Source organism: Poromitra crassiceps (genome assembly GCF_964638095.1).
Source record: "Poromitra crassiceps genome assembly, chromosome: 4".
Classification (NCBI taxonomy): Eukaryota; Metazoa; Chordata; class Actinopteri; order Beryciformes; family Melamphaidae; genus Poromitra; species Poromitra crassiceps.
The window spans coordinates 7,026,636-7,046,123 of NC_139626.1; the positions used below are offsets into that span (position 1 = coordinate 7,026,636).

Genomic DNA, 19,488 nt, shown 5'->3' on the forward strand with positions numbered 1-19,488 from the left:
CAGTATAGAACAAGAGGGAGGCTATAGAGTCTACCTGCTATCTTGTGGCTAAAGTGACGGGCTGTCTGTCACACACACAAGAAAACAGCTTTGTAGCGGTAAAGAGAGGGCAGCAGCCCGCTGGCTAATCACTCGCCATCACTTCCCCTCGGCAGGCATTTTTTGTGAATGGAGCTCATTATGCATGCAGCCTCCACACGCAGCTCCATTCACAAGCAGCGCTCCCTCTCTCTCCCTGCAGGCTGCGTGGATCCCACTCAACTCAGCCCAAATGACCACAAACGGTTAACGGATGGATTATAAGATGGATGGATATTTGGACCAGCAAGTGCCTTACACTTTAGCAAATGTACGTATGGATGAACTCTTGCATTTAACTTCCATGCTTTTGCCTAGTTTTGTGTGACTCGGCTACCGGGTTTAATCTTTCTCCTCCGTCTCGCTCCTGCACGAGTTTTGGCTGAAGAAGCAGCTGTGTGTGTGTGTGTGCGCGATGGAAACTATTTCTCAGTACGCTTTAAAACTAGCATACAAATCCCCCCGGCAGTCTAAAACACAAACTAAAGCATTGGGGAATATTGCATTTTACAATGTTTGTCAGCGACTTGCTGCGCTATGGGTTACTTTGGTTGAGGGACGTGTCAGCGTGTGTGCCAAATGGTCACTTTACTAGAGGCGCAAAGAGCGCATTTGTTTTTCCAAGATTGCCTCTCTACAACTGGGAAATGTGTGTTCTGTTAGGAGCTTGCTGTTCACCTAGCTGCAGTAGGCTGATTGACTCTCATTCTACCTTATGACATATTCTACATTATTTTTTTATTATTCTAATTATAGTATTGTTATAATAATAATAATAATAATAATTATTATTATTATATCATCATCATCATAATACTTTTTTATTGTTGTTGTTGTTGTTGTTGTTGTTGTTGTTGTTGTTGTTGTTGGTGGTGTTGTTGTTGTTGTTGGTGGTGGTGGTGGTGGTGGTGGTGGTGGTGGTGGTGGTGTTAGTGCATCAGTTTGGTTAGATCTCACAGGCCATAATAGCAGACATGGCATTACCTGTCCTGACAGTCCCTTACTGGACATGCCATTAGAGAGTGTGTTTCTCACTTTCTGTTTCACATGTCTAACATCTCTGCTGTTCTGCAGAAGTCGCAAGGAAATGGGGCCCTAAATAGACTGTTGATGGCAGCGAAAAGGAAATACATGGACACGGAATTACCCCCTCAGGAATCTGAAGGTAAAGTAAAGAGCTGGAAGAAAGCTCGCAATGGCTGCAAGTAGCTTTACACTATCTGTCACATATCAGGTTTACATCAGGTTTACATAGTAGTCGACCAAGCTCAGCAATGCCGGTTAAATCGCACTGTATTCAGATCATACTGTAGAGATGATATGACACATTCTGACCACATCAGTAGTAGTAACTGTAATAAGCAGTGGTCTACTGCTGAGTAATGGTCGAACTAACGGATCTTTCATGTTATACATGGTGCTAATTATAATATTTCTTTCTTCCTATCTTTTTTCCCCAGACCTCTTCCAGGATTTAAGCCAACTCCAAGAGACATGGCTCACAGAAGGTGAGACTTGCCTGCAGGCTGGATTTCTTTTTAATGTGTACTTGTCACCAATTAATGGTTCAATCCCTATTTATGGCAACAATTATGAGGGCTGAATGATGTGGCTGTCTGGAAAATATGGTGATCAGAGAAATATGAATAATAAGGGAAATTCTATTCTATTGTATTCACACTGAACGTTATAGGTATTGAACACATGTAGTGCTTTGGCAAATTCCTTTGCCAAAGTTTCTATGCAGCATTTGAGCATGGTTTCAGAATTGACTGTGAATGCTCAGATCTTTCCTCGTATTTATGTAGCCGATTTAGAACTTGAAAGCGTGGGATGTAAGTCCACTGCAGAGTGCAGCAGTCCTAAAAAGGTAAAAAACAAAAAAGAAGGTGACCTGCTGCGTTTAGGGGGGGTCGAAGCTGCCGTGAAGATTCTCACCGGGAGGCAAAAACGTTCTGATGCAACACACATGCTCATAAACTACACAACAGCACACACACACACACACACACACACACACACACACACACACACACACACACACACACACACACACACACACACACACACACACACACACAAAAAGACAAGAAGAAGAAAAAGTGCAGCTAGAGAGAACACAGACGAGACATTATTAGCTTTTTGAGCATGTCCTATTTTGGCCGTGTTGGCATGTAGTGAGCGTGCCAGCCTGCAGCCAATGCAAACAAACAGGGTATTTGGCTTGTGTCACTCAAAAGGCAACATAGCGATGAAATGGAGCCCCACAGTCGGAGGCAATTGTCAGCTAGTAGACTTTATAAGTGCAATGATGACGTGCGGCACTAATAGGGGCAATTATCAGCCGGGACGGGACAACAACACTGAAGCATGACTCATTAGCTGTTTGGTAATGTTTGCTAACCCCCGGAGCCGAGCGAGCAGAGAGTCCGGCGGACAGTTATAGGCCCTATATATGTGCTGGAAACGGCCAAGGAAAAAACAACTGGCTTGCAACCTCTAAAGGTGTGAATTTGTCGTGTCAGTTTGGTTTGATGTCCTTTTGCTGTGGAGGGTCAAAGGGCAAAGTTCGTCCGTTTTGACATTTCCAGTCTAATGTGAACCGCGGTGAGCCGATGAAGTCTTGTTTTGGTTGTTGTGGTGGGGAGGGGAGGGGAGGGGGGGTAGTCTTACTGTAAAATTCCCGGTTCTCATGCAATGAGAAAATAGGTGTATGGGTGTGTCACTCACAGAGCTGTTGTTATGGGGAAAAGTGCATTTCATCCTTATTTTTCCGAGCACGAGAAATTGCCACCTATAACTGCGTACACGGTTTCATGTGTTGTGGCCCAGATTTCACACGTCGGGGGGGCCTTAATATTGACTGGGGGAGTGATCTATAAAGCAGGTCAGCTAACCAGGGGAGTGGAGCAGATCATGCAGTCAGACACATTGAGGAAGTGGCTGCTGCGCCTGCTTGAGTTGAGCAACAAGGCTGTATTTAAATACAGCCTATACTCCCTGGACAGCTCCTGTTTATGGCGTGAGGCAAACAATGCTACTATGCACCTCAGGATCCTCACCTTTTCTCATGCAGTGTCAAAACCCGCAAGTTCACGTCACACCTCGCAAGACAAAGGCCGAGCCAATACCAATACAACTGGTGGCGACAATGGGTCTCGCTTCAAAGTCAGATCCTTCAAAATGCCATTTACCCTGTATTCACAGTGTAAAACGAGTCAAACGACGTTGTGTTATGTTGAGATGGAATTCAAACAACTTGGTTAAGGTTAGGGTTATGGTTTGGGTACTTAAATATCAAAGACGTGAAATGTAACCTACGGTTGAAATGTAGAATTTGGAAACCACGGGGATCGAACACACGGCCCTCCGCTGTGAAAGGCAAGTGTTCACGGCCTCCCGATGTGTAGAATGTTGCTATACGCATAGATCTAGAAATGTGATATGCAACATGTTTTTGGTTCAGAAACGTGATGTTCTTCCTGGTCGCTGCACCAGCGCCTCCTCTGGTCGGTCGGGGGGGGGCGCCTGCTCGGGGTGGAAGGGAACTGGTGGGAATAGCGTGATCCTCCCGCGTGTGCTATGTATGTCCTCCCCGGTGAAGCTCCCCCCTGTCAGGTGAAAAGAAGCGGCCGGCAACTGCGCATGTGTCGGAGGAGGAGGCATGGTGCTAGTCTACGGCTCTCCCCAGATCGGCAGAGGGTGGAGCAGCGACCGGGGCAGCCAATAGGGCAGCATGGGGATAAATTGGCCAAGTATAATTGGGGAGAAAATTGGGAAAAATCAGAAAAAAGTTAACATGATATCCTATCAGTGGTTTACAAAAATGTATACAATGCCGACATTTCATTCTGGCGACCAGGTTGGCGAGCAAGTTTTTTTTTTAAAGAGGGAGAGAACTGGAAGATGGAAATGTAACTTTATCTAAGTGTTATTTAACCCTAAGTACTGGCTTGTTTTAAAGCTGGCTAAGACCTCTCCTTTCCTGTTGCATTAATTAAAGACCATATCATGACTGATTGCAGTTGTGAGGGATTCACCAAGATTGTAAAAACTGGGTAGCTCGAGGGGGGGGGGGGGGGTGGGGGTGGGGAGAGACAGTGAATGGCAAGAGTTCAGTAGCTTGTCACATCTTGTCTCATTGGCCTTCAGGTTTATAGGACTGAGGTTGCCTGTGGCTCCGCCCAGGATCTCCCACTGAGAGAAAAAAAAAAGAAAAAGTCATTGAAGGTGCCTGGGAGGAAACATGCGTCTGCGCTCGTACCGACGCACTCGCCTTCGTCGTGTGCTGACTTGCATCTCAAAGCCCCCGACTGACGAGGTGTTTCGGGAAGCGCATCAGATACACATGCATGCATGCTCACATAGACAAGTGCCCCAAATCACATAATCACACACAACACAGGCACACAACACACACGCACACACACACACACACACACGCACACGCACACGCCCTCCTAGGCACCAGGGTTGTCATCTTGTCTGACGCTCCGACATCCTCTTCCTCGACCTCGAGTGATGGGGTCCAGCATGTTCCATCTTGGACATGTTGAAACGAGTGGAAATGATTGATTGTTTGATCTGGATGGAGGACTAAATAAATACTGGCCTCTGCTCTGTCTTTATTCTCCTCCTCGGGGGCAAAAGAGTGAAAAGTTAAAAGGGGGTAATAATATTACTGTATATAGTAAAGCCACAGGATGCGGCATTATATAAGAAATCAATGTCATTTATCTGAACATGCTCCAAAACGCCGTCATCCGGTTTCCTCTGCACAGGAAGAAAGTGGATTTGAATTTCTGATTTCCTCTTTTCCCCCTCTCCTTCTCTCTCGTGCTCTCTCTCTCTCTCCGTTTGGCTTTTCTCCGTGCTGTGTTTCATGCTCTTCAAGCCATAGTGGGCGAAGTGAGAGAGGTTGAATGTGGGACTAGACGTTGGGGCTTTTGCTCGGCCTGGGTGAGGTCACTTGTCACTAGACGTTGGGGCTTTTGCTCGGCCTGGGTGAGGTCACTTGTCACCGTAACGGCCGCTGTGGACTCTGAGAACCTTCCACTTTTAGAGAGAAATGCAGAAGTGCGGCGATTCTTACAAGGAAGTCATCTTGCTTATGCCTCCGTTTTGATTGAAATGCTACAGAAAATAGCTTTTGGAGTCATCACCTCAGCTAGCTCGCACCGCACAATCGTAGTGAACAAAGGATGCCGTGGGGACACGTGTGCGCGCGACGTGAAGTGATGCCATTTTGTTTTTGTTGGCCATTATGGCCCAGATTGGGTCCATGATATTTAATGATAGCCATCAACTTTTCCCTACCAGTTAGCTTGTGCCATGACGTAAGTGTGAGTCCGGACTCCCAAACGATGGAAACACTGTAGAAAGCCCAGAACCCACAACCTCTTGTGGAGCTGGAGCGGTGCCAGATGAAAAGGTTGCTAGCCCTGGCTCCAGTGTAGGAAATTTAAAATATATATTTTTGGGGCAACTGTCTCAAAACTGGGGGCATTTACAAAATTTGGGGGGGCACTTAAAAAAAAAGTAGTAATTAGTGCATAAAGTGTGAACAAGAGCGCTGTGTGTGTGAGTGTGTTCTTCGCCGTCTTCTTCTGGCAACCAGCTTGCAGGTGCCGAGTGTGTTAGAGATGGACATGGAAATTAAATAAATTGAATCAAAAGGGAAATTGTCAAAATCTTGGGGGCAATTTTTGCCCCTGGATCATGGCTTTTAGGGGCATCCTGAGATTTATTGGGGCGTTTTTTTGCCCTTGCCCCTGGCTAAATTCCTACACCGCCTGGCTCCGCTCTAAATTGAGGGTTAGGTCATTAATCCGTGGATAGCGAATCAAATGCCAGTGTGCTCATGCCTCAATGGGTGCATTTGACCCCCTCACCCCTATTGGGGCGTTGGCAGTGGAATGATGGGTCTTTTCTAACCTGTTTGTGTGACGCAAAATCCAAAGCTCCAAAAGGACAATTGTGAATGGGGTTGGGATTCCTACAATAAGAGCCATACAATAGTGTCTGTCTAGCTGCGCACCACCTGGGCTCGGCATCACTGACTGCGTTAATTCAGTTCAGGGCCTGAATGAGCCTCATTATGAGGGAACGCCTAATCGGGACCATTGATACTTTGGGAAATTGTATATCTACTGCAAACCACTTGGTAATTGTATCTCCGATCAAAGTAATGCATGTACACACATACTATATCTGTATATTGACTTATCTATTTTTAAAAATCAGTATTTACTGTAAGCTGGCTGTATATTGTTTCTGACTGACACGCACTGAGGAATGCCAATGCATCGGAGCATGATTCAAACCGATATAGGTCGATATGAACCGTATGCGTAACGGTGACTACTTAACGAGAGATGTAGTGAGATCACGTCTTTTGCTCGGTGATTAAGAGCTGCTGTGGAAAACGCATCATTAATTCACTATAGATAAATGGCCATGTGACAAAAAGATCTAAGAAGTGCTTTAACCTTCACTTGATCTTGTTTCACCCGCTTCACCCCCACTTCTCCTTCTTGCCTTTTGCTCTGTGGTCGCCTTGTTCTCTGTAGCCGCTTCCAAGTTTGACCTTAAAGGAGAACTAACCTCCAAAACACTTTTTTTCAGCTTTTAACCAATATATATGACTTTGGGGGTGATGTGTGAAGAATTCTGGTCAGAATTTCCACATTTGACACCAAACTGTTGCCATTTGACCATTTGTATCATTTTTCAGCAGCATACCTGGCATAAGCGCCCCTAAGGGTCAAACAGTGCTTTTTTTTTTTTTCTCAAATGAATGGGATATTTGGTACAACCTGACGTCAGGTTGTCCCCAAAGACTATGGGATTTCAAGATAATTACTCCCCTACCCCCCCTGTACCCTTTCGGCTCCTCAGAACTCCAAGCCTATTCTTATTGAAGTTTGCTCTTAAAATACTGAACCAAACGTCGTCAAAGTTGGCACATGTCTTAATTATAGTTAGTTTCCCGCTGAATGTGTCATTACTTTATTGATATCTTACCTGGATAAGCTCGAATGATGATGTTTATATTATCAGTCCGAGTTGCAAGCTACTGTCTCCAGCCCAGGCAGGCGAGAGTCGTACTGTTACATGGACGAGCCCCAAGCTCCGCGGGCGCGCGCAGCAGAGCAGAGCTCTCTGTGCTCTGAGTAGAGAGAGCAGTCTGATATTTCCGCAAACAAATATGGTCGCAGTTTAGCGCACATGTAAAATATAACGCTATACTACGACGTGACAACGTGACAAAGCTTCTCTAAACACATCGGCTACTATCATTTCCCTGCATCCCTCCTACTGAGATTATATCGGTAATGATTTTGGACAGACTGAATGCGCGGAGGAGGCGGAGAGATCTGCAGCTCTGCCCTGAGTAGACACTCGCCTCGCTCCGACTACTGTGCCTGTCTGTGAAAAGCGTCCTGTCCAGTCGCACCTTCGCAAACAGATGCGGGATTCCCTCAATCCTGTACCCAATCTCAGACTGTATTCTCTAAATCGCACACCAGCTATTTCTGTCTGTTTGTTTGTTGCTCCGTGAGGTTACAAGCGCCCCATGCTGTTTCGCCCCATGCTGTTTCGCCAGCCGGGGTCTGGCAGGAGGGAGGAGGCGCAGGCAGCCTGCACTGCGCTGAGAGGAAAAAACTTTTGCACAACTTTTAACAACAATCACGAAAAGCCCCCAAACTAAAATGAAAAAGGGACTATATGGCAACTTGGACGAGGGAATGACGTAGAGAAATCTCGCATTGTGTTACCCCAGAACGGGGGGTTTGTCGTATTGTGCGGTGTGCTGCTGTAACGAGCCCATGCCACTTTGCTCTCGTAACGTAGTTCAACACACTGCCATAGAGTTACATGCAGAAAAATAATTAAATTTCTAGTTCGCCACTGAATTACCAAATTGATATAACTTTCAACCATTTTGAGCAAAGCTCTTTCCATACAGGCCACCAGCGTTGGCTAATTGTTGATATTTATACAGATATGGCCCCTCTCAAATAAATTATTTTTGAGGCAATAGGCAAACTGTAATGGCGTCGATTTCCGAAAAAAAATCTGGACTTCAACACAGCCAAAGAGTCCAGTATAGACAAGAGCATATGTCATTTCTTGGTTTTTTCCATAGGTATTTTCAAATCACTGTTCTAATACATATCTAGGGGGTTAGTCCCCCTTTAAAGAGCGATTTGCTCAACGACTTCAGTTGGGCACAGAGAGAATTAAGTCGCAACAATGTAGCTGGCTGGTCACACAGCCACTTGACACATTTCCTCACTCGTTTAGCCAGAACAGCCTGTTTAGTCTGTCTCGCGTTCTACGATGGAAATAGACACAAAGTGGCTAGTTTTACAGACTTACATGTTTCCAAAATGGCCGCTGCAGGTCAGGTCAGGGTGAAGATGTCTGACTGGTTTGGTAGAAGGGATGCGTATTGGAAGGGGAAATGCGACTTTACCCAGTGTAGGAAATGAGCAAAAATGCCCCCAAGATATCTCAGAATGCCCCTAAAAACCGTGAACGTAAAAATTGCCCCCAAGATTTGGATAATTTTATTTACATTCAATTCATTAAATGTCCATTTCCGTCTCTAGCACACACTCGGTCGGCACCGGCAAGCTGTTTGCCAGAAGAAGACAATGAAGAAGAACACGCTCACACAAACAGTGCTGCTGTTGTTCACATGACACTTTAGCAGCTTCAGGGTTGCCACTGTTTTGTAATGATACATTTCAAGGACTTTTCAAGCAGTTTTCCAGCAATGAAGCCTGGGGAAAAAAAGAGATGAAAACAAAAATGTAGCCACCGCAGGTGACCTAGACGACCAGCTGCATAGTTGAGCTAAGAACGCCTACGAGAGAGCACGACAGCCAATGAGAGCTCAGCGATCATACGAGAGAGCACGACAGCCAATGAGAGCTCAGCGATCATACGAGAGAGCACGACAGCCAATGAGAGCTCGGCGATCAGCAAATGGCTGTATGCTTGTAGCCTATGCAGCGAGAGTGATACTGTAGAATAGATAGGAAGAAAGTATAACTTGGCCCAGCACTACTGATGACATATCTTTTTTTTTTTATCATAGGTGAATTTTGAGATGACGGAGTGCAAGTTCTTGATTATTTTTTCTTAAATCCAAGGATTTCCAAGTACTTTCAAGACCCGTGGCAACCCTAAACTTGATGCACAAATTACTTTTTTTTAAGTGCCCCCCAAAATTTGGTAAATGCCCCCATTTTTTAGACAGTGGGGCAAAAGTTGCCCCCAAAATATTGTTTACATTTCCTACACAGACTTTACCTCTCAGTCAGCTGGTGCAACCACCAGCTTGATTCAATAGTTAAGTCTGTATGAGTGACAGCAACTCTCTCCAGCACAGGCCCGCTTCCAGAACAAAATGGCTGGATTTAGTGGGGATGAGGTTTATGATATTCAAATGAAATAGGTGAAAATAATAACTTTGAAGTACAGTAATATCGGCCGTCTGTGAGCCTATTATTCAAATTTAATTTGAGGGTGCAAACTATTAAACTGAGAAAGTGCAATGCATGCTCTTGCACCGCCGTAGAACCGGGCCTGGTCCAGCGTGACTCTTACGGCACACTGGCAATGTTCACGTCATTGAACTACTACACTATCTGCATGATTCAAGGCTAAAGACTCCCGATAATTTTAAACACGTTTGATTTTGTCAGAACGTCAAGACAAGAGGAAGACCGAGTTCAAACAGCTCATGAGTTTTATCGGGAGTGTGCCACAACTCCAGCAAATCTCGTGATTTCATCCCGACATTGGCCATTCGTCTGCGACATAGTGAAGTCGTTTGAAAAGTATTTTGGTGTAAGGTCAGTGTACAGGCATCAACTCAGACCACTATTCATGTTTCAGAACCAATATTTACTGTTCTGATGATCAACCTATAGTCTGCTTGTCCTAGTGAAACTGTAAATATTTATTATGGTTATGGGGCCAAGATGTCCGCTTTTCATTGGCTGAAATCTGTAAGCTGAAGTCAAAGGTCAGCCTTACCATGAGATGTTAAATTCCACATGAAACCAGGCCGGCAGGAGATCTGTGTTGCCGTTCAGTAGCTTGACTCTGCTCATTGATCTGTGGATCAGGAAAGTGCTGGCACACTGCACAAGTTCTGAGGTGAAGGTCGCTCAGAGTGAGGCCGGGCCCGGCTGCCATGACTCGGGTTTCAAGCCCAAGGAGGAGAGAGAGAGAGAGACAGAGACACAGAGAGAGAGAGACACACAGAGACTTGCTCTAAAATCTAACAGCTAAATAATGATCGCCTTTTTTTATCTTCTAATTTCAGCTCAGGTTCCTGACAGCGACGAGCAGTTTGTTCCTGACTTCCATTCTGAGAACTGTGAGTACCAATTCAAGTGTTCTCTCTCTCTGTGTGTGTGTGTGTGTGTGTGTGTGTGTGTGTGTGTGTGTGTGTGTGTGTGTGTGTGTGTGCGTGTGCGTGTGCGTGTGTGTGCGTGCGTGCGCGTGCGTGCGTGTCCGTGCGTGCGTGCGTGCGTGTGCGCTTGCCCTAAGTGTGTGCGCTTATGAGAAAGTAGTGAGGGCGAAAGCCGCGGTATGGGGTCAGGGGTCAGGGGTCAGATTTGGCTTGTGAACGTGCCAGAGCCAGAGGCCTGGGGGGCGTGGTTACTGTCACCTGGGCGTGGTTACTGTCACCTGGGCGTGGTTACTGTCACCTGGGCGTGGTTACTGTCACTTGCTGATGTTACAGTAATCTCTTTGCCTTGCAAAGCCTTGCAGACAGACAGAAGGCCCTAATGACCCAGTCAACATGAAGTGTGTTTGGATGGCAGCATTGTGCACAGGGCATTTGCATGGCTTTGAAAAGCTGAATGGGTCCCAGCCCAGGAAACCAGTAAAAGATCATTCAGGCTGCAGGTACAAAGATGGCCCTTTGTGCAGATCGGAAGGTGTAAAATGGGAAAGCAAATTCCTGGGCCGCACAACTGAGCGGCTGCTATTTGAATGGGTTTCCCTTTCTCGTTTGTGCGTCTCAACAATGACTCAGGATCCGTGTGGGAGAGTGAGCGCTCTACAAACACTCTCTGCTCCAACAGGCGTCTCCTTCCTTAATGACACTGACACTGGGGATAGTTGAACATAGTGACTTCAAGAGAACCCCGCAGTGCCTCGACCAATCGTCTCATCCCAAAAGCAAAAACTGACAGCTGTCAAGCCCAGTCAATGGCATGTCCTCCCATTCAAACCCGCCACCACCTATCCCGTGCGTAAACACGGTGTCACAAACGGGTGATCCCGGGAGTGACACTTGTGCCCTGTGGCGGCGGTGACACACATGCCCCGCCCCCCACGGGACATTGTCCTCGTCTAGTTTGGCCAACAATGAGGAGGAGGATGTGGAGCTGAACCCGGGGCCACGCAGGGGGTCATGTCTACTTAACCCCCAGGGGCCTGTCAGCCAATCAGCTGCCGGGGCCTCCGCTAACGGTTGACCCGGGTATGATGCGCGGGGTCAGGGGGGCTTGGGTTTGATGGGCAGTTCACTTATACGCGGCCCGAGACACTCCTGCGTTGACAGACAGCGTCCCCGCTGCTGCTCGCAGTCCCATGCTGTTCACACTCAATAGCCACACGGTCCAGTTGGAGCATCTCTATTCAACTTCGAGTGATGGGAAATTGAAGTTGACAAGCCTCTATAAATATATCCATCAATATAATCATCAATATATCAATATATTCATCTGTGTGTTTGTTTGTGGTTGATCCTGTAGGGTGGGGGGGGGGGGGGGTATTGAAGGCGCCAGCGTGGCTTTATATAAATGGCTTATCTTTTCCCATGCCAAATATAGTTCCGTCGACACCCTCTCTCTCCGTGTGTATTGTAGCGCTACAAACAGGTGACTCACATGTTTTGGAAACTCCGGCGCAGACAAGAAAAAAAGCATAAAGCAGAGCTGTAATCCCAGGTGACCAGAATATAATTGAGGCTTGTATTGAAAAAGGCGCCCGGGTAAAATTAAACATTGTTGTTTACTGAGTCAGGTCGTTACCTGCATGGGTGTGGTGTTGACGGGGAGAGAGAGAGAGAGAGAGAGAGAGAGAGCGAGAGAGAGAGAGAGAGAGAGCGAGAGAGAGGGAGAGAGAGAGAGAGAGAGAGAGAGAGAGAGAGGGAGAGAGAGAGAGAGAGAGAGAGAGAGAGAGAGATGGGGGGGGGGGGGCATTGGGACATGTTGAAATGCTAGAGATCAAGAAGGAGGGGGGGCAAAAGGGGAGACCAGGGGTTGTTGTTGTGCAATACCTGCACATCTGGTAAATCTATCTCTCGTCCATTCTCCCTCGGTTCACAGCTAACGAGCGCTAGGCCGCCATTGAGGGAAGGTTATGTCAACACGCAACTTTTTATGTACTCGCTGACCGTGCCTGTGTGTGTTTAAGGCTAATTGAGCCATCGGTGATAACAGCGCACCATACTTTTCCCTGGAACTATAATGTGATCGACCATGCATGCATGGGGACAACAGACAGGCCTCAAAACGTGGTGGCTTCCATCCCGTGCCCAGCTAGCGAGAGGGGATACGTTTGATTTTGGAGGCTGACAGAGTAGACAGCACCTTCGGGGGTGGGGTGGGGTGGAGGTGAGGGGGGTGGGGTGGGGTGAGGGGGGTGGGGTGGAGGTGAGGGGGGTGGGTTCAGTCACATTTCAGCACATGGTTTAAATCCTTTCATGTTCCAAAGTTGTCCCACTTTAGTGTTAAAACAGCCTAAAACATGTCCTAACATTGTTCACTTGGACACGCTGAATGAGAGGCCTGACGCGCGACGTCCGTCCGCCGAGGCACGGCTTGTGCGGAGAGCTTTGTCCAAGTATGTTGTTTACACTCGGAGCAGCCCGAGAGATGTGACCCATTCATAAATTTTCTTCTCTCCGTAAGAGGAAGTGTGCCTCCCCCTCCCCCCCTCCCCCCTCCCCCCCCTCCTCTCTCTCTCTCTCTCTCTCTCTCCTGCGCTGCTCTCTCCTTCAAGTCTTCATTCATAAAAAAGCCCTACAGTACTACAGATCCCCCTTTCTGACGCCCCCTCCTCTCCAAGTGGATACTCCAAACCCCTCCCTCCCTTCCTGTGTCTGTACAAACTAAGCCGAATTTAAAAAGCTGGACACCCCCCTTTCCCCTTTCTCTCTCTCTCTCTCTCTCTCTCTGTCTCTCTCCCTCTCTCTTCTGTCTCTGTCTCTCTCTCTCTCTCTCTCTCTGTCTCTCTCTCTCTTCACTCTACACATTGAGTGTTCCAAGATGTGAACTAATCCAGCGCTTTCTGAGCTGTGTGGGACGATTGTTTAGCTTTCTGCCTTGCAGGTAATTATATAGGAAGTTGTGGCTATAGAATGCCGTTACAGTGCTGTCAGAGGACGAGTTCAGAGAGAGAGAGAGAGAGAGAGAGAGAGAGAGAGAGAGAGAGGCAGAGAGAGAGAGAGAGAGAGAGAGAGAGAGAGGGGCAGAGAGAGAGAGAGAGAGAGAGGCAGAGAGAGACAAAGAGAGAGAGAGAGAGAGAGAGGGGCAGAGAGGAAAAATACAATGACAGAAAGAGGAAGGTGTGAGACGAGTAAAGGAGGGGAAAACATCGAAAGAAAGAATGAAAGAAATGTGGGGAAAAAATAAAGAAAAGGGGGAAATGTTCCAGTGAGTTCGGTCCAAATCCTCCCAGCAGCAGTGCGTCTCTCTCTCTGGCTGTGAGAGTTCTGCTGCTCTGTCATGGATTCACAGCCTTTCTCTTGTTTGGCTTGTTTTTTCTCTCCCCCTGCTCACGTTGGATCAGAACCGGCCCGATCAGGCCAGGCTGTGTGTGGAGCGCAGGGAGCGGGGCGAGCAGAACCTCCCCCCCTCCTCCCCTGAAAAGAGAAGTATGCGGCGCTGTGTTCTCCGCTTTCCAAAATACAGCTGCTATGCAACAAAGTGCGCACACACCAAAAAAAGTGCCAGGTGCCTGAACACACCGCTCGCTCCGGGGAGGCGAGCCGTCTTCAATGACTGCGTTTGTTGCAGGGTTTGTGCGCTCTCTATCTGCCACACATTTGTGCTTATGCGTGAATGGCTGATTTCTCTTAAGTGAATGGGTGATTTCTCTTGACAGCCACTCATCCACCTACACACACGCACACGCACACACACACACACACACACACACACACACACACACACACGTGTGCATACACACACACCAACACGCACCCTCTACACACACAAACTTCGGCCCCGCGGTTTTATGAATGGGCTGGTTGTGAGAGACTGGCTGAGGCAGCACATTGAGTCGAGGGGAGTGAACCTCCATTCATGAAACGGGGGGACGTTATTCTACCACTAACGACACCGAAGAGAGGAACTGCCCTATTTCTCTGCAGCCAGTCTTCACCTGACTGCAGAATTATAGAGAATTTACTTGAGTCTCACCCCCAAAGGATTTTTTTTTTTTTGCTATTTTTCCTGATGAAGGAGCTATTTCCCTTAGTCCAGAATAAAGGATAAAAAAACAGGCGTATTGCTAGTTTATGACATTATTTAGTCGTCTGCCGATCAAATTCAATGAACGTTGCTTTGTAAAGGCCAGGCGCTCAGTGTAATAGGCGTTTAAACAGCCTCCAGTGGGGAAGTAAAGCAGTCGTTCTCCGTGTTGATTCAGAACAGTCCTGTCAAAGCCAGGGGGCCGCAGGCAGGCAGGCAGGCAGGCAGACAGACAGACAGGCAGGCAGGCAGGCAGGCAGACAGACAGACAGGCAGGCAGGCAGGCAGGCAGACAGACAGGCAGGCAGGCAGGCAGGCAGGCAGACAGACAGACAGGCAGGCAGACAGGCAGGCAGGCAGGCAGGCAGGCAGGCAGACAGACAGGCAGGCAGGCAGACAGGCAGACAGGCAGGCAGGCAGACAGGCAGGCAGACAGACAGACAGACAGACAGGCAGACAGACAGGCAGACAGACAGGCAGGCAGGCAGACAGGCAGGAAGACAGGCAGACAGGCAGACAGGCAGGCAGACAGACAGACAGACAGACAGACAGACAGGCAGACAGGCAGACAGGCAGGCAGGCAGACAGGCAGGCAGGCAGACAGACAGGCAGGCAAGCAGGCAGGCAGGCAGGCAGCGCGGCCCAGTGTCAGCAGCATAGCTTTGTGAATGGACGTCAGTGTGTGTTTTATTACAGGAGAGAGAGGGGAGGTGTGTGTGTGTGTGTGTGTGTGTGTGTGTGTGTGTGTGTGTGTGTGTGTGTGTGTGTGTGTGTGTGTGTGTGTGTGTGTGTGTGTGTGTGTGTGTGTGTGTGTGTGTGTGTGTGTGTGTGTGTGTGTGTGTGTGTGTGTGTACTCCAGAGGGAGGGCTCCGCTGTAACGTTCGCTACAGCTGGAATGTTTTCTCTTTGGAAAGCGAGCAAGGGGGAACAGTGGAGCGGGCCCCTAAAAATAACAGTAGTTGGACTTGAAGCGATCACAACACACACACACACACACACACACACACACACACACACACACACACACACACACACACACATGCGCGCACACAAACACACACACTCTCACAGAGACTCACACTCACTCACTCACTCACTCACTCACTCACTCTGTGAAGTCCATTTAGAACATACTGCCTGTTTTCGCTATTTTCTTGGCTGACAGTAATTCTTGGATCTCACTGTGTTTTCCGCCAGTCCATGAGATGAGAACAAGCACATTTTATATATAGCCTATATATATATATATATATATATATATATATATTTGATCAAGTTTTCAATCAATTGTACTTGGCCAATTCGCTGCTATGGTGTCCCGATCGTTGCGCCACTCCCTCTACTGATCTGGGGAAGGTTGTAGACTAGCACATGCTTCCTCCGCTCCATGTGCAGTCGCCAGCCGCTTCTTTTCACCTGGCAGCGAGGAGTTTCACCTGCAGGACGTAATGTGTGGGAGGATCACGCTATTCCCCCCAATTCACCTCCCCCCCTGAACAGGTGCCCCCGACCGGTCAGAGGAGGCACTACTGCAGCGACCAGGACACACCCTTAATCCAGCTTCCCACCCGCAGACACAGCCAATTGTTCCTGTATGGACGCCCGGCCAAAGCCGGAGGTAACATGATGAGGGCTTGAACTTGTGACCCTGGTCTTGGCAGGCAGGGAATCTACCCAGATGAATATTATGTGAAAAGTTCAGTTTAGTTTTAGACATCGAACCAAATATTACCATTCGGTTCAATATGATGAACATTGATTAACATTCATTTGATTATTTAACGTGATTTCATTCATGTGAGCCATATCGTCATATATTATCTTTACTTTACTTTACTTTATTGCACTTGGCAGACGCCTTTGTCCAAAGCGACTTACAACATCACATCACATCAGAATACACAAGAAATACACAGAACAGTTGAAAGTAATAAATATAAGAACGTAGTGTAGTAAAAAGCATGTAATACAATCAATAAGAGTCAAATATCCTGGTCTATCCTGAACTAGAGTAACACCTTATGGGGATACAAATAATGTAAAAAATAGTCAGGGGCGTAGCTAGCAGCATGTGAGCGTTTAAGAAATGGTTAAGGTTCAGAAAGGCCCAGGTGTAGGCCGAAAAGGTGGGTCTTTAGTCTCCGACGAAAAATTGCCAGTGATTCGGCCATTCTGATCGAGGGGGGAAGCTCGTTCCACCACTGAGGTGCCAGTGAGGAAAAAAGTTGCGATCGGGACAAGCGACCTCCGGGCCCACGTAGTGATGGAGGGGCAAGGCGAGCTGGACAGGTAGAGGAGCGGAGGGAGCGATGCAAAGTTTGGAAACTTACCAAAGATTGCAGATATGGCGGGGCTGACCGGTGAACTGACCGGTAGGCCAGCACCAGTGTCTTGAACCTGATGCGTGCCAGGATGGGAAGCCAGTGAAGGTCGCAAAAAAGGGGAGTGACATGAGAAAATTTAGGTAAGTTGAACACCAGACGGGCAGCAGCGTTTTGGATAAGCTGAAAGGGTCGGATGGTATGGATATCCATCCATATCATAAAAAATTCTCATGATTATCATGATATTCATTTCAACTATGTCGTCCAGCTCTAGTCCACACACACACACACGCACACACACACACAGACACACACACACACACACACACACACACACACACACACGCGCGTGCACACACACACACACACACACACACACACACATACACACACGAGTGGAGGAGGTGGTTGCAGGCTGGACCTATACTAAGTTGCTGACACAGGCCAGTAGGTGTGTAGCGAGTTGAGAGCCAGCGTATGGCGGTATCGATCCTCACCCATCCAGGAGAGGAGGAGGAGATGGAGGGGGCGTGATGGATGGATAGATACAGATAAAGCACAGATAAATCAGGATGGAGGGAGATATGGGAAGGAGAGAGGGGTAAAAGGGGGTCAAACGTGCCTGCGTGCCAGATCCCAATCGAGGGGATTGAGCGAGAGAAAGGAGGAGAAGAAGAAGAAGAAGAGAGCGAGGAGAGAGCGAGGAGATCGCGAGGAGCGATTGGGCGAGCAGGAAGATCTGCGGATGAGGCATGTGCGCCGATAATTTAGAGCAAGGTGTCCCGGGCCTTTCTGTGTTGTTAGTGTGTTATCTCACTCCCGGGCCTTTCTGTGTTGTTAGTGTGTTATCTCACTCTGATAAGGCCGAGTCCGCCCTCTAAACGCAACACACAGGCATCGCATTCACACACAAACACATATGCACTTTGGAGGCACGTGCAAGTCTACACACACACACACACACACACACACACACACACACACACTCCTTCCCTTCCACGATACCCTGGTGGGCTCATTATATCATTTCAGTAACAGCGTGGGGGTGGATCGATCGCTACATTAAACATTGAGAGGGGACAGCTATATTGGGGGCCGAGGGATTGCGAGTGGGGAGTCAATATTGTGCCAGATTAATTACATCCCCCCCATCGCCTGTGATGGGACGCCCCGTTCGCTGCACGCGTCCCGGGACAGGGGATGTATTGTACGGGTCCACTAAAACAGCAATGGGCGAGGGAGATTTATGATTGGTCAATGACCATTTATAAAAAGCCAATGCGGCACAACTGGAAGTGAAGTGGACAATGGGGAAAAACCCCGTGCGAGATCAGAACGTTTAGCGATCACGTTACTTGTGGGCGTCCCTTGTTGTTGCCAAGGATCTAGTCTCTCAAGACAAGTCTATCTCTTCCACAGTCTTCAAATGCTCCAGAGACGGTCTGGACTTCAGCCCGTTACAATGTGGACAGAGGAAGTTGACATCTTCCAAAGAAAAGAAAAAAAACAGCTTCAGACCGGAAGGAACTTTGATGGTATTTGACCAATCATGACACATGTTTATGAAAATAAATAAATATATAAATAAATAAAAATATCTTGTCCAATTTCCATTTCTCCTGACAATGCACGTTAATGTAAAGGTGCCAGACAGCTAATTTTCAACTATTGTCCCTACACACACACACACACACACACACACACACACCTCTAACATACATGTATTTTTGATGGTTGGAGGAAACCCACATGAACACAGGGAGAACATGCAAACTCCAAACAGAAATCACCTGTGACGGACCGGGGTTCGAACCCCGGACCTTCTCGCTGTGAGGCAACAGTGCTAACCACTCTGCACGGTGGCTTCCAGTCAGAGCTGAACCAAGTACATCTGTACCATCTATCATCTACTCATCTGTACTGCTTCATGGAGGGGCAAAGTTGGTCAAAACGGATGTTCCGCTCAAGGCGGGACATCTGCACATTTCTCCAATCACCTGCCTCGGTTTTGTTTACACGTGTCGTGATTAGTCCAATCACCTGCCTCGGTTTTGTTTACACGTGTCGTGATTAGTCGAATATCGAACTTCCTTCCAGTGAAGCGCTGTTTTTTTTCTTTGGCAGATGACCACTTCCTCTGGCCGAATGTTAATGGGCAGAAGTACAGACTGTCTCTGGAGCATTCGGAGGTTGTGGAAGAGATGGACGTTTTGTGTGTGTTCTCCCCAATCCTATCCTTGTGAATAGCAGAAGGAATTTACAATACTCTAGCACAGTGGTTCTCAAAGGGGGGTCCAAGGACCCCCAGGGGTCCTTGAGGGGGTTCCAGGTTGTCCCCAGATCATTTATTTGGACTATAATTCCAGCAATACACACAAAACACAACACAACACAACACAACACAATGACATCTATACTCAATTGATTCTGACTATTTTTGGGCATAGGTTTCATACACTTTCTGTAATAAAACATCTAAAACCAAAAATCGTATTAGATGGGGAGGCTCGGGACCATGACAAAAACGTATCAAATGGGGGTGCGTGGTCTAATTTGTGTCAGTTTAGGGGTGGTTG

The 19,488-nt window shown here is 47.6% G+C and overlaps 1 protein-coding gene across 2 annotated transcripts in view; it reads left to right on the forward strand.

Moving 5' to 3' along the window:
* Positions 1 to 210: 210 nt before the first annotated feature.
* The window catches only part of etv4 (ETS variant transcription factor 4), a 50,534-nt gene continuing 31,256 nt past the window's right edge, over positions 211 to 19,488 (forward strand). Inside the window, exons 1-4 of one of the 2 annotated variants that reach the window (XM_083634591.1) lie at positions 211 to 349; positions 1,153 to 1,243; positions 1,539 to 1,586; positions 10,421 to 10,474. In XM_083634591.1, the coding sequence (XP_083490717.1) occupies positions 293 to 349; positions 1,153 to 1,243; positions 1,539 to 1,586; positions 10,421 to 10,474 (250 nt within the window). In that variant the 5' untranslated portion in view covers positions 211 to 292. Of the gene's footprint in view, positions 350 to 643; positions 766 to 1,152; positions 1,244 to 1,538; positions 1,587 to 10,420; positions 10,475 to 19,488 lie in introns of those variants that run through there. The other variant, XM_083634592.1, reaches the window with a different exon arrangement.